Genomic DNA, 14,773 nt, shown 5'->3' on the forward strand with positions numbered 1-14,773 from the left:
CTGTCCTTGGTGTCCTCCGAGATACCCGCCAAGAACCAAACAGATTTATTGCTATTGCTTCGAAGGCCCGACATAGAGGTGAAGGAATTCAAAATCTCCAACATAGCTGCCAAAGAGGAAGGTTTAGCCTTAGTGAAAGCCACAAAATAGTGATATAACTGGAGCGCTTTGCACTTAGGGAATAAGTCAATCTGCCGTTGTTCCACCCTTAATTGAATACTACTAGAAGTCTGAAAAGCAGCTCCATAACCAAGGTGAAAATAAAGGGGGACAATGGGCTCCCTGTCTGATGCCAACCCTACTGCCAAAGTAACCTGCCAAACTACCGTTTACAAGAATAAAGATGTGAGCAGAGGAAATGGAATGAATCACCCAACTAACAAAAAATGGGGAAAAACACATCAAAGTCATGACATCCTTGATGAATTCCCACCTTTGAGAGTCATAAGCTTTATGAATGTCCAACTTGAGGAGAGCAACCGACGGATGGGATTTCCAATAGAACCCCCTCATTAACTCATGGCACAAAAGGATATTGTCAGTAATGCTTCTTCCTGCAATAAAGGCGAACTGATTATCATTGACCTACCCATCCACCAGCCTCTTGATCCTGTTGGCTAGTAACTTGGCAATAAACTTGTATAGAAGATTGCAAAGAGCTATAGGTCTGAAATCTAAGATAGAGCCCGCCCCCTCAACTTGAAGGATTAAGCACAAAAAAGTCTGGTTCACCTCCTTAATTTGTTACTGGTTGGAAAAGAAGCTCACGTCGAGTACCTGTGCCTCCTTCACCATGTCCAAGCTGAAAGGAAGAACCTCATGCTAAACCCATCCGGACCAGGAGCCTTTTGGGCCTTGTTGGACTTGATGGCAGAAAATATCTCGTCGTCTTTGGGGGAGGGGGGAAGCGAGCTTCAAGCATTTCCTGTTGCTCATTAGGGAGGAATTTATCAAGCAAATAATCTGGGAACTGCTTCCTAATTAGAAGTTACTCTGGCCTGAAAGATCACATAAAGTAATCCACCACTTCCTTCTTGATATTCCCTGCCTTAGTAACCACAGTTCCCTCCCTCATGGTCAAACTGGAAATAAAACTTCTATAGAACCGGGCTTTCATGAGCCAAGATTGCTTAAATATGATTTATATTGAAGGAATTATGTTCCGGTTAAATTTAATTTGGTGTGCGTGAATGCTGTTTAAAATCTCTCTGAATGGAAATATTTTTTTAGACATCAAAACAAATGAATAGTTTACCGCACTTTTGTTTTTTGGCAATGTTTTACCATATTAAGATTTATGAAATTTTTAGATTTGAGAAAAACCCCAGCATTAGAAAGTTGATAATTTCACCTACCGCCGATATTATGAATAATATCTCAGGTAAATGAAATACCAATTTACTTAAATGAAATTAGGCATACATAAGTGTATGGCCTGGTTTCTGGCATAAGTAAGTGTCTGTCCTGGTTTCCAGCCAGGTCTCCTCAAGTTTCGATGGGGATAAGTGACACTTATATAGGTATTCAAGTCGAAACTAGCGAAATATGGTCGAAACATGTCAAACCCAGTCAAAACTGGTCGAAACCAAGTGCACGAGGCTCCCGCCACTGCAAGGTGTAGGGAGGGTCATAATGTACGCAACCTTACCCCTGCTTCGTGGAGAGGTTGTTTCCCGACTCGGAAGATTAAAAATAATCAAGGTTCAAGGTTCCGCCAAAATCTCATGAAATATTTCGGTTTGAACAAAACCCATTGCAATATATAAAAAGTGCAATGTTTTTTCAGTGAAATTTCGACACTATCTGTGGTTTCAGTATCGTTTCAACCGAAACAATACAAATATTAATATATAAGGTAAAGTTGATGCTGCTTTCTAAAATTAGAAAACTTGTGCACTTTTTATTTATTTTTTTAATTTGGTGTGTGGAATAACTTTTCCAATACACCTTATTTTGTGATATTTCTTTTACACACTGTTGATCTTTTACTGGTAACTATTTTCCTGAAACCATTTTCCATCAACTTCGTATCCCATATTGACTACTAGGGCATGTGATGGATCACAGGTTTGGCTCCCTTGGCGGCATTTGGGTGGGTCATTTCAATGCATTTGTCTCTTTATCCTGCTGTCCTAATTATACCAGTAAGCACTGTTTTTTCAGTTCCCCTAAGCCTTTCTATACAAGATTTGGAGAGGTGACCCGCAATTGGAATCCTTATAATTTGTTAATTTTGCCTTGATGTATCTCCAGGTGATTCTCTTAGTAGGATATGGTCCTGATGCTCCTCCAAGGAAGTTGTTCCTGAAAGGAAACTTTGGGACAGATGGGAATGACCCCTCAAATCTTAGCTGCTATCAAGGCAATGAAGTGACAACTCACAAGATGCTTCCAATTCGACCTTTCTTGTGGAAACCAGTCTTGCATTTCATATTCTGGGCGTTCATCTGGTCAGTTCATGTATTAGTTCTCTGCAGCATCTCCCTTAAACAGTATGGGGGACTCTGGGAAATGCTCAAAAGGTTAGTTATATACTTATACCTAGCACTATATATGTCCTCTGCACTTGGGTCCATGATAGAATAGACAATCTAATGTCTTCTGTCAAGGTTTCAGTGCTGTAAACATGTTCTCTGGACAGATTTACTTTTGTTTTGTGAGTTCACTTTAGTTGGCTGGTTGTTTATATAGGATTGCTCCTCTTTGAGTTTATTTTTTTCCTGATATTTCTTTTATTTTTTGTGTGTTGGGGGGGGGGGGGGTATGGTGAGGTGTACTTAATATAGAAATAATGAAGCATTAAGGGACCTAGCATCCTCCCCTGCTGGCGGTGGCGGTTGATGCTCATCAAGTTTCTCCCCCCCCCCCTGGCAAAGGGAGCTGACAGTTTTTTATGACCATAGTGGTTTTTCATCATTAAGAAATTAAAAAGAAAAATATGTTTTCCTATATTTATGTTCTATCAAAATGCCAATCAACACTTTTGGATTTGCAATAAATAGATATGCTCTTTGCCCTACCAGTTCTCTTGATCATCCATTTTCTTTAACTTGCAATTGACAGGGCAACTGACTAAAATTTCTTTTTAGAAAGGATGCATGAAATTTCCTTCCAAATCAACATTGTTAGACCTCCTCCTGCCCCAACTTTTTTTTCCCAGACAATCACTGTGAGATTTTTTGTTTGTGGCGCATGGTTGATCAAGGAATGATCAGAACTGATGAATTAGTTGAACAGGTGGTAGGCTTTTAGGCTCTGGGTTTGAAATTCATCAAGTGGACTAACAATTGAAAGTAAAGTTTTAAAGGGGATCTAGGTTAAATTTTATTGGGAGCATATGTAATTCAGATAGAAGAGAAGGATCTGCTGGTGATGGGCATAAGAAAGAGAAATAACTCTGCTGGTACATATGCCACAGTTATAAAGAAGAGGGAAGAGAGAAGATAGAGCGAGATTTTGTGGGGAAAGAGAGGGGAGAGACGCAGAAGAGAGAGAAAAGAAAGGGGCAACACCCTCACTTTCAAAACAAATTAAATCAATCCATTAATCAAATCGTGGGGGCTGTCTAAGTAGTACATGTAAAAAAAAAATAAAAATTAAAGATGGACTCTCTCTCCAATCGTTGGCCACTGTTGGAGGAGTCCCTAACTAACCAAATACTTACCAAAAGAAATAAAAGACCCTACTCAACAAGAAACTCTTTCCCGTGTAGATGCTTTGGAAAGAGCCCTAAGCTTACTCAAAACTAATCTTATCTCCTCCAAACAAGCTCCTACAAATAGGATAAACTTTATCTAACAAGATAACTTCCTAACTAATAGCTAATGGGCCGCACTACTAATACTAGCTACTAGCTACCTTATTACAATACTAATTTTGTGTACCCCTATGAACCTAAAATTTGGACCTTATAGTCGAGCCCATTACGAATAAAAACTTCTAAAACAAAAGCCCATAACCAAGTACTATCAAAATGGGCTCTAATGTTGCACCAAAACTTCATTATTACCTCCTTGTTGAAAAAACTTGCACTCAAGTTTTGTAGAATGAGAGAATCATCACCACTTGATCGGCATCGACAATCAACCACCTTGATTTGATGATCCAATGCTTCTCTTGAATAATAGGGACATATTCAGTGACTGTTAAAAATTTGTCGTTAAAGATCTATTGAGAAAGAACAAATTCTACTCATTTGATCTCTATAGGGTTGATCATGATTTGGTCCTATACAACATAATCTTCCGTAGGAGACTCTTGATTGTCGATCAGATCATCGATCAATTTATCTCCAATTTCGACCATGGGCTCTTCTTGAGGGTCGTCATCATCAAACAATTCCTTGATCAACTCAGATCAACTCATCTTCTGAATCGTCCATGCATTGTTCAACGAGTGAGATCAGTTTGTCGAAGAAAGATTCTCTGCAATCGGATGTGATCAACAATTGGTTCTTAAATTCGTTGCATTGTCGTCGACTCGAGTCTCTTCGAGATTTGCTTCAACCTTTCTCAAGTTCTCTTGCATGGCTTGGAATTATTGGCTGATAGCAAATAAGAGGGTAAGAAGGGTAGGATCCATGGTATCTATGGCCAGGTTTGGCTTTGATACCAAGTTGATGCAGATTGGAGAGAAGGATCTGCCGGTGATGGGCATAAGAAAGAGAAGTAACCCTGCTGGTACATATGCCGCAGGTATAAAGAAGAGAGAATAGAGAGAGGGAGATAATGCAGGGAAAGAGAGGGGTGAGAGGGAGAAGAGAGAGAAGAGAGAGAAGAGAGAGAAGAGAGAGAAGAGAGAGAAAGGAGAGAGAGGCAACAACCTTACTTTCAAAACAAACTTAATCAATTCATTAATCAAGTTGTGGGGGGCTGTCTAAGCATTACATGTATTTATGAAGCTGTAAAAATAAAATAAAGTCAAAGATGAACTCTAACCCTCTTTAATCATTGGCCACTGTTTGAGTAGTCCCTAACTAACCAAATACTAACAAAAGAAGGACCCAAATGAGCATGATACTATTCCCAGCGTAGATGCACGTAGATGCTTTGGAAAGAGTCCTAAGCTTACTCAAAACTAACCTTATCTCCTCCAAACAAGGTCCCACAAATAGTATAGACTCTATCTAACAAGATAACTTCCTAACTAATAGCTTATGGGCCCCACTACTAATACTAACTACCTAACTAAAATAATACTTTTGTCCTAAGGACCTAAAATTTGGACCTTATAATTGAGCCCATTACAAAGCACAATATTTAAAACAAAATCCCATAACCAATTACTATCAAAAATTCAAAACAGGCTCTAATGTTTGTCCAAAACTGCATTAATATGATGGAGGTAAAGGGTTTGAGTTTGGATAGTAAAGTGCGAGTTCTTAGAAGCATGGGTTTGAGCTGCGGTCCTGAAATTCCTGCGATGGAAAACTAGGGAATCAATATGGGGAAGTGAGGACTGGGGCTACTGTTGAACTAGGATTTAAAAACGATTATGAGTGAGGGTCTGAACTGGGCAGTTAGGCTGGAATGTGGTTTTAATGTAGATTAGTGAGTTTGGATGTTTTCTCTTAATGCCTGGTGAAAATCAGCTCTAACACTGTTAGCTGCGCGATGGGGATCATGGTCAGTCACCGAGGCCATTCTTCCGAGGCCAATGTCTTGTGGACTTTTAAAATTTAACTTGTTACTAAGATGCAAATAGTAATGACTGTTGTCACAGTTTTCCAGCATGATTTTTCTGTTTACTCTGTTTTCGAAAATCAGCTCTAACACTGTTAGCTGTGCAATGGGGATCATGGTCAGTCACTGAGGCCATACTTCCGAGGCCAATGTCTTGTGGGCTTTTAAAATTTAACTTGTTAATAAGATGCAAATAGTAATGACTGTTGTCACAGTTTTTCAGCATGATTTTTCTGTTTACTCTGTTTGCTCCAAGGGATCTTGATTCATGTACTATTTGTTCATGTTTGAGGTTGTTGATTACAAATTGTTAGTATTGAAACAATTTAATAAACCATTGCTGTCTTATAATATCTACTTTGTGGCTGGGTGTTGCAGAACACATGGCTTTATTCTAACTGTGGAAGATCTTTCCCCAAATATTGGTGTCTTATGGTGAGCTGGAAGCATATTTCTTCTCTTCATAGTTGTAAATCCGATGAGAAATTATACCTGTTGCACTTATATGCTCATCCATGTAACTGAATGCAGGTACTTCTTTGCGGAAGTTTTCAACTTCTTCACAGGTTTCTTTTTAATGGTTTTCCATGTGAATATTTTATTTATGATATTGCCATTGGCTGTACGCCTCAACCACCGGCCGTGCTTTCTGGCTTTTGCATACATTTTGATATCTTCAATGCTTAAATCTTATCCATCGGTAAGTTTCCTTTATCCATATTTTCATTGATGTTCTATTCCACAATTCTGGAATATATCTTTATTCCTGAACCAGGCCAGTCTGATATTATCCATTTCTCCTGCCACAGATTGTTATTAAAATATTTTGGCTTTTATTCATCTGAAGATCCTGACTTTGTCATACTTTTGTGAGATAATATGATATACATTGGTTACGGAGTTCTGAACAATTTGCCATCTTTTCTGACTGTTTTGTACATTCAATTGCTTTAGTGCTTAAAACTAACCTCCCATGAGTTTCATTCATGTATCCTCACTTAAAAAATAACTTTGAGTGGCTCTAAAAGAATCCTTTGAGATTTGTTCCCATTTTGTAGGGATGTATCTTTTTTTTTTTTTTTGTTGGGGCTTGGGGGAGGGGGGGAGGTATGGCGTTTACGTTAGATGAAGTTCACATCTGATAAACTTAAATCTTTACATCGAAAGGAAAGCCTGAGGACAGATGATTAGATGAACCTTCCTAACATAATGGAGTCGTAGCAAAATTGAAATTTCTTACTGATTCTTATTTATCAAAGTTTTAATATTGGTTTTAGTCCCATATTGCTTAGTTGTATTCTTGTCATATGATTTCAATATTATAAATAAAGGCTGGGCTATGATCACTTGGATCAAGCCAGTATTCACGGAATTCCACATGGCATCAGAGCCAAAAATATTCCGGGGATATGGGAATTAAAAATTTTTTCCTTTTTTTCTTTTTTCTCTCTCTTCTCCTTCGTGTTTCTGCCCTAAGGCCAGCCACCACCGCCAGCCTCCTCCACCTCCGCCAGCCCTCCGCCACCACCAGCCACCCTCCACCACCTTTGCCGGCCCTTCTTTTTCTCCCGCCAGGCCCTCCCACCCCTTCCGCCACTACCGCCAGCCCTCCGAGGGCCACCCCCCTTCTTCCGCCTCCACCGCCAGCCCCCCACCTCTCGCCTTCCTTTCTTCTCGCGAGAGGGTCTCCCTCACCTTGCCGTTATTTTTTTCCCACCCTTGGTGGTGAGTTGACTCCCGCCAAGGGTCCTTTTTTTCCCTCCGTATGATTTAATTATTTTTGGAGGCCTTGTTTTTTGAGTTCTGCGATTTTTTCCAGCCACCATGCCTGACGCTTCGGAGATCACCTCTACTTCTGGATCTGATGGTTCGTCGCAACGTGATTTTATTCTGTTTCCTGTGAACACTATCAAGTTGAATGGAAGCAATTATCTTATGTGGTCTCGTTCCTGTTTATTTGCAATTGGTTCCAGTGGCTTGTTTGGCTACATCACGGGCGCCACGATTAGGCCTACAGAGACTGGTTCTGCACAGGATCACTGGATGAATTTTAATTTTTTGGTCATGTCATATCTGGTTAATTCCATGGACCAAGACATTGCTGGGAGGTATGTTCTTCTTGACTCGGCTGCGAAAATATGGAAGACATCCAAAGATACTTATTCTCAAGTTGGGAATGCTGCCCAATGCTATAAACTCCGTCAAAAAATTCATTCTACCAAACAACTGGAGTTAACACTTTCTCAGTATTACAATACCATGTGTACGATGTGGCAACAATTGGATTTTCTGGGCACCTTCACTGCCACCACTGATGTTGATGCCACGGCCTACCGCAAGTGGGAAGATGGTTTACGCGTCTTTGATTTCTTAGCAGGGCTGATTATTGAGTTTGATCATATCCGGTCAAATATTTTGAATCGGGAACCTCTCCCTACTCTTGAATAGGCCTATGCGATCCTTTCGACTGAGGATACTCGACGAACAGCCATGGTTCACCCAGTTAATCAGGAGAGATCGGCTCTTATTTCTAGGTCACAGTCTGCTCTCGGGGGCTCTTCCCGTTCTGCTAGCATTGATCGGTCATCTGGTGATCGCTCTCCCATTAAATGTGATTACTGTGGGAAGGAATGGCATACGAAGGACCGTTGTTGGAAACTTCATGGTCGCCCTGTAGACACTCGCGGTCGTGGTAGGGGTGGTTCCAATTGGTCCAATAATATCCATGCTCATCAGGCCACTATTGAGGATCAGCCTGATCATTCTCTGTGACAGGTTATGGAGGATTTGCAAAATTTGTGGGATATGGTGGCTCGTTTGGACTCGTCTTCTTCGACATCTGTATCTCCTTCCATGGCTGCCTTGGCTCTATCTCTACCTAGTAATCCCAATACACCTTCTTCCACAGGTATTTCATTTGGTGGGAATTGCACCTTGGTCATGCCCGATTCTTGGGTAATTGACTCAAGGGCAACCGAGCATATGACGGGTTCTTCCTCTTTTTATTCCACTTATTTTCCTTTATCTGGTCATAGTAAGGTTCGAGTTGCTGATGGGTCTCTTTCTCCTATCTCGGGAAAGGGATCCGTGCAGTGTTCTTCATCTTTTACTCTTTCATCTGTGTTACATGTTCCAAAGTTTACTACTAATTTGCTTTCCATTAGTAGCATAACTAAGGATTTAAACTGCAAAGTAACATTTTTTCCAACCCATTGTTTATTTCAGGACTTGGAAACGGACAGTACAATTGCATGTGGTAAGGTGGTTGGTGGGCTGTACGTGCTTGACGGTTCCCAGGCAGCTTTGACATCTCAGCCTGCATCTTCTTTTTTTGATTCTGCACTCTTTGAATTAAGTAATTGGCATCATCGTTTGGGCCATCCACCGTTTAGTGTTTTGTCCGCTTTATTTCCTAGTTTGGTGAAGAGATGTAATCAACATAATTTTTCTTGTGATGCTTGCACTTTGGCAAAGCAAACTCGAAGCATTTTTCCAATTTCTGATAATAGAAGCTTACATCCTTTTGGTTTGATACATTCGGATGTATGGGGCCCTGGCCGTTGTGTGTCTAGCTCTGGATTTCGATCGTTTGTCACTTTCATTGATTGTTTCAGTCGGACGACTTGGGTATATTTGATGCATAGTAAGAGTGATGTCTTTACCTGTTTCACTTTATTTCATAAGATGATCGAGACACAGTTCGATGCCAAGGTCAAGATTCTCAGGTCCGATAATGGAAAGGAGTATATGGACGGTGCCTTTCGGTCTTATTTGGACAGCCATGGGATCATTCACCAAACCTCTTGCGTTGACACTCCCTCTTAAAATGGGGTGGTTGAACGCAAGAACCACCATCTTCTGGAGGTTGCTTGTTCTCTTATGTTCACTATGGCTGTTCCTCCTCGTTTTTGGGGTGATGCTGTTCTTACAGCTACATATCTTATCAATCGGCTTCGCTCCCGTGTTTTGGATGGACGCTGCCCCTTGGATGTGCTCTGTGGGAAATCAACCTTTGTTGTGTCTCCCAAAGTCTTTGGCTGTGTCGTGTTTGCCAGGAATCAACATGTACACGGAAAATTTGATCCCAAGGGACTGCGATGCATATTTCTTGGTTATTCTGCTACCCAGAAATGATATAAATGCTATCATCCTCCTACCCGGAAAGTGTTTGTCACTATGGATGTAGTGTTCCGGGAGTCTGAAGCTTACTTTAAACAGCCGGAACCTCTGCGGGGGGAGATTATAAGTGGTGAAGAGGTCCCCGCTGATTGCTCCTCTAGACATTGAAATACCTACTATAGAGGATACCTTTGTTGAATTCAAAGAAGGGGTTACTAGTCAAGAACAAGAAGTGGGACAGCTACAACAACAAAAAATTGTGTACACTTGGGGAACTGATTTTCCTCTGGACAGCCCTCTATACAAAGAGAACACCACCACTGATCCTACTCAATCGGCATCTGCTCCTGCTCCAAGTCTTGCTCCTAGTCAGATTTTTGGTAAGCCCCCTATTGATCCCAGTCTTGATTTACCCATTGCTGTTCCGAAATCAAAGAGAATTTGTACATTGCACCCTATTTCTAACTTTGTATCATATAACTCACTAACTCCTGCTTTCCATGCCTTCATAGCTTCTTTATCCTCTGTTTACGTCCCTAACAACTGGTAGGAGGCTATAGCCGAACAGAAATGGAAGGATGCGATGAATGAAGAGATGCATGCCCTTGAAAAAAAATCAGACCTGGGATTTGGTGAATCCTCCACCTGGAAAAAGACCTATTGGTTGCAAATGGGTCTTTATAGTGAAGCACAAGGCTGATGGCTCAGTGGAGAGATACAAGGCAAGGTTCGTTGCCAAAGGGTTTACTCAAACCCAAGGTATTGACTACCAAGAGACCTTTGCTCTTGTAGCAAAGATGAATACTGTACGGGTTATTATCTCTTGTGTTTTGAATCGAGGATGGGAACTCCAGCAACTTGATGTAAAGAATGCCTTCTTGCATGGAGATCTTGAAGAAGATGTCTACATGGAGATACCTCCTGGTTTTACTTCTTCAAAAAATCAGGGTAAGGTATGTAAACTGAAGAAGGCCCTGTATGGTCTGAAACAGTTACCTAGGGCTTGGTTTGGCCGGTTCCATAAGGTTATGATTGCTTATGGGTACAAGCAGAGCAATGCTGATCATACTTTGTTTGTGAAGAAGGTAGGACAGCAAGTGACAATGCTGATTGTCTATGTTGATGATATAGTAGTGATCACAGGCAGTAATGCACAGGAAATACAGAAGTTGAAGGCTTATTTGGGCACCGAGTTTGAAGTCAAGAAATTGGGTAGATTAAGGTATTTCTTAGTGATTGAGGTTGCCTATTCAGCTAAAGGGCATATCTCTCTCTCAAAGGAAATATACCTTAGATTTGTTACAAGAGACAGGGATGCTTGGGTGTAAACCAGCAAATACCCCCTTGAGCCCCACACACATTTGAAGAGTAAGGACGGCGACCCGGTAGACAATGGCAGTTATCAGAGGTTTCTTGGCCGATTAATCTACCTCTCACATACTCGGCCGGATATCACATTTGCTGTAAGCCTTGTCAGTCAATACATGCATGATCCTCACTCTTCTTACTTGGAAGCAGTGTATAGAATTCTCCGTTAACTTAAGTCATCTCCTAGAAAAGGAATCTTGTTCTCTCCTCATAGCCACCTCCGGATAGAAGCATACACTGATGCAGATTGGGTTGGCAGTCCTGATGATAGGAAATCCACATCCGGGTGTTGCACATTTGTTGGAGGAAACCTAACTACTTGGAGAAGCAAAAAGCAAGCTGTTGCAGCTCGATCTAGTGCTGAAGTTGAGTTTCGAGCTATGGCCCTGGGTATTTGTGAACTTCTTCGGCTCAAGGGGCTTCTTCAAGATTTGGGGATGGTCACTGATCTTCCTATGCGACTCTACTGTGATAGCAAGTCCCCAATCAGCATTGCACACAATCCGGTTCAACATGATCGTACCAAACATGTTGAGATTGACCGGCATTTTATCAAAGAAAAGTTGGAACAAGGGCTAATCTGTATCCCATTTATTCAGTCTAGTGATCAACTGGCTGATATCTTCACCAAAGGAATCAGGCCTAAGTTATTTTTTCTTATAATTAGCAAGTTGGGCATGTTTGATATATATGCACCAACTTGAGGGGGAGTGTTGTGATATGGGTTTTAGTCCCACATTGCTTAGTTGTATTCTTGTCATATGATTTCAATATTATAATAAAGGTTGGGCTGTGATCACTTGGATCAAGCCAGTATTCACAGAATTTCACAATAAAAAATAAGGAAAAGTAAAATTTCTAAAAGGACTAACGTCATCTTCAACCTTTGTGTAACTAAAGGGATTTTAACTTAAAAAAAACAAACCCGAAAGGTAGAAGCCTTGTTGATGTGGGCCAAGTTCAAATGGCAAAGAAACTTGAAATACAATAAGTAAATTGAAAGTATTTCACTAAAAAGCAATAAGCATACAAGATAGATAACTTGGGGACTCACTCAACTCTCAAAGGGGCTCAATAGCTGTCCAATGGTTACAATATGATTAATTAAAAAACTGCCCTTCCAAAATAAACAAAGGTATATTTAAAAGAGAAGAAGAAAAAAGATGTTAGAAGGGGTGGGGGAAGAAAGAGCTATTAGAGCTCTTGGGAGAAGAAAGAGCTATTAGAGCTCTTGGGAAAAGAAAAAAACGGATGTTGGAGACAGTGGGGGAAAGAGACTTTGGGGATGGGGGTTAGTGGTGAATGATATCATCATTGTCCTCCACTTTGAAAGAACTCATCCTCGAGTTTGTCATTGGAGTATTTGAATCACCATAATAGGGGTAGATGTCGGAATGTTGAAGACTGAGCTAATATTCATGCCTTTGGGCAACTCAACACGATAAGCGTTTGGTTCAATTTTCTTGAGAATGCGACATGGACCAATCTTCTTGTACTCGCTTGTTGTAGTTGCCACTTGAAAATCTTTCTTTTTGCAAGTATACCATGACTAAGTCACCCTACTCAAATTCCACATGTCGTCGGCGGGCATCGGTGGCTTCTTTGTAACATTCATTGGCTTTTTGGAGTTGGGCTTGTACTTGCTCTTGGATCTCCCGAGCGTGATTTGCAAGCTTCTCCGCTTTTATGCTACTCTTGCTTGGATTGGAATTGGAACACAATCTGAGATGTGCTTTGGACTTCTCCCATACACGATCTCAAATGGGCACTTTTGAGTGGACCTTATACTTGGAGTTATTATAGGTGAACTTTGCTTGTGGAAAAATAAGATCCCATTGACGTGCATGATCACGTGCAAGACAATGAAGCAAATCACCAAGTGATCTATTCATGACCTTTGTTTGACCATCTGTTTGTAGATGATGGACACTTGAGAATTGGAGTTTGGTACCCATGAGGCTCCACAAAGCCAAAAAATGGCTCACAAACCGATTGTCATATTCCAAAATAATTGTTCTTGGGATGCCATGTAGTCTAACAATTTCTTTGAAAAATAAGCAAGCTACATCTGAGGCATCAATAATATTTTTTCAAGGAATGAAATGTGCCATTATTGAAAATCGATCTGTCATTACAAAAATAGAATCATATCCTCTGTGTATAGGGAGACCCAGGACAAAGTCCATGCTTACATCTTCCCAAGGATAATTCGGTATTGGCAAGGGTTGTTAAAGTCAGTGATTTTGAACTCTTCCTTTACCCCTTTGGCAAACCATGCTAATGTAGTCCTAAATTGGTAGAGGACCAACTAGGAGCCAGTAAACCAGGATTTGTTATGAACAGGTGAATCGGCTAGGTCAAAATATGGTTTTTGGTGAAATTAGGGTTAGGGTTTGAGGTGTTGGTTATGCTAGGCAGGTGTAGAGGAGTCTATCAGTGAAGGTCATGAGATGTTACTTTTGATGGGCGGAAGTGTGTAAACTAGAATGGCAGCAAGTTAGGTTTACGGGTTTTCTGGTTTTTGGAAAAGAGCAAAAAAGGGGGATCTAGGGTTTAGGATAGGAATTTGGGGCTAGTATAGTGGGAATGAAATTCGATTCAGGTATGGTGTGTTTCTGATGGTTGGATTGGTCTGTGAAGAATTTGGGTAATGGGATGATCTCCAGAAATAGGCGGGATGTTGTGGTTTGAATGGGGTAATGGGAAAACAGCTTGGTTCGAGTATTCCAATTTGACAGGAGAATACTCGATCCAATTATATGAAGGTGTTGTTAGCTGAATGGTTTGTTAAGAATTTTGGGAGATGGGATGGTTTCAAGAGATGGGTGGGAAAATTAGGGCTTTGGGGTGGTTTGAAGGATTAGGAGAAGAATGGGTATTGATGGAATGATTCAAACTTACTGTTGTTGCAAGGGCAGCTCAGTTGGTTAGAGGATCTTGAATAAATCTTGAATTTTGATCCTGAACTTGAGGGAGATCTTCAAAGAACTTGAAGGAGTGCTTCAAAAGAACCATTCGGGTTTCACACTGCAAGGTGTCGAAGTTGAGTTTCAGATTAGGGAAACAATGGAGAAGGAAGGAAGATGTTAGAGAAGAAGGAGACAAGAGAGGGAAGAAGAGAGAGTTACGGTTCAAAGTTGTGTGTGTTAGAGAGACTTCTCCAACCCACCTATATTGCTCAAATAGAATTACTAAAAGTATTACAATCACCTCCCTAGGGAGGTAAAAGGTAAAAGACATAAAAAGTTAAAAATACATAATAAGGGAACTAGTTAGAAGTCTAGTTCCGAACTACCCCGATACATATTTACTATCAACTCTAACACTCCCCCTCAGTGGAGAATATATATTATGCATTCCCGACTTGCTTGAAGGATATTAAAGCGAGAGAGGCAAGAGCTTTGGTGAGGATATCGCGCAACCGATCACCGATCTTCACAAAGGGAGTACAAATGCAGCGAGTCTATCTTCTCCTTGATGAAGTGTCTATCAACCTCTATGTGCTTGGTTCGGTCATGTTGAACAGATTGTGGGCACATGCGATGGCTGCCTTGTTATCACAAGTAGAGTCTCATAGGACCTTCGTGTCAAATCCCGGTTCTGAA

The 14,773-nt window shown here is 40.8% G+C and overlaps 1 protein-coding gene across 1 annotated transcript in view; it reads left to right on the forward strand.

Moving 5' to 3' along the window:
• The window catches only part of LOC122645571 (phosphatidylinositol glycan anchor biosynthesis class U protein-like), a 45,625-nt gene that overhangs the window by 17,114 nt on the left and 13,738 nt on the right, over positions 1-14,773 (forward strand). Inside the window, exons 7-10 of the mRNA XM_043838879.1 lie at positions 2,068-2,144; positions 2,254-2,522; positions 6,060-6,116; positions 6,213-6,381. Coding sequence (XP_043694814.1) covers positions 2,068-2,144; positions 2,254-2,522; positions 6,060-6,116; positions 6,213-6,381 — 572 coding nt within the window. The remainder of the gene's footprint in view (positions 1-2,067; positions 2,145-2,253; positions 2,523-6,059; positions 6,117-6,212; positions 6,382-14,773) is intronic.

The sequence above is a fragment of the Telopea speciosissima genome, chromosome 1 (genome assembly GCF_018873765.1).
Source record: "Telopea speciosissima isolate NSW1024214 ecotype Mountain lineage chromosome 1, Tspe_v1, whole genome shotgun sequence".
Classification (NCBI taxonomy): domain Eukaryota; kingdom Viridiplantae; phylum Streptophyta; class Magnoliopsida; order Proteales; family Proteaceae; genus Telopea; species Telopea speciosissima.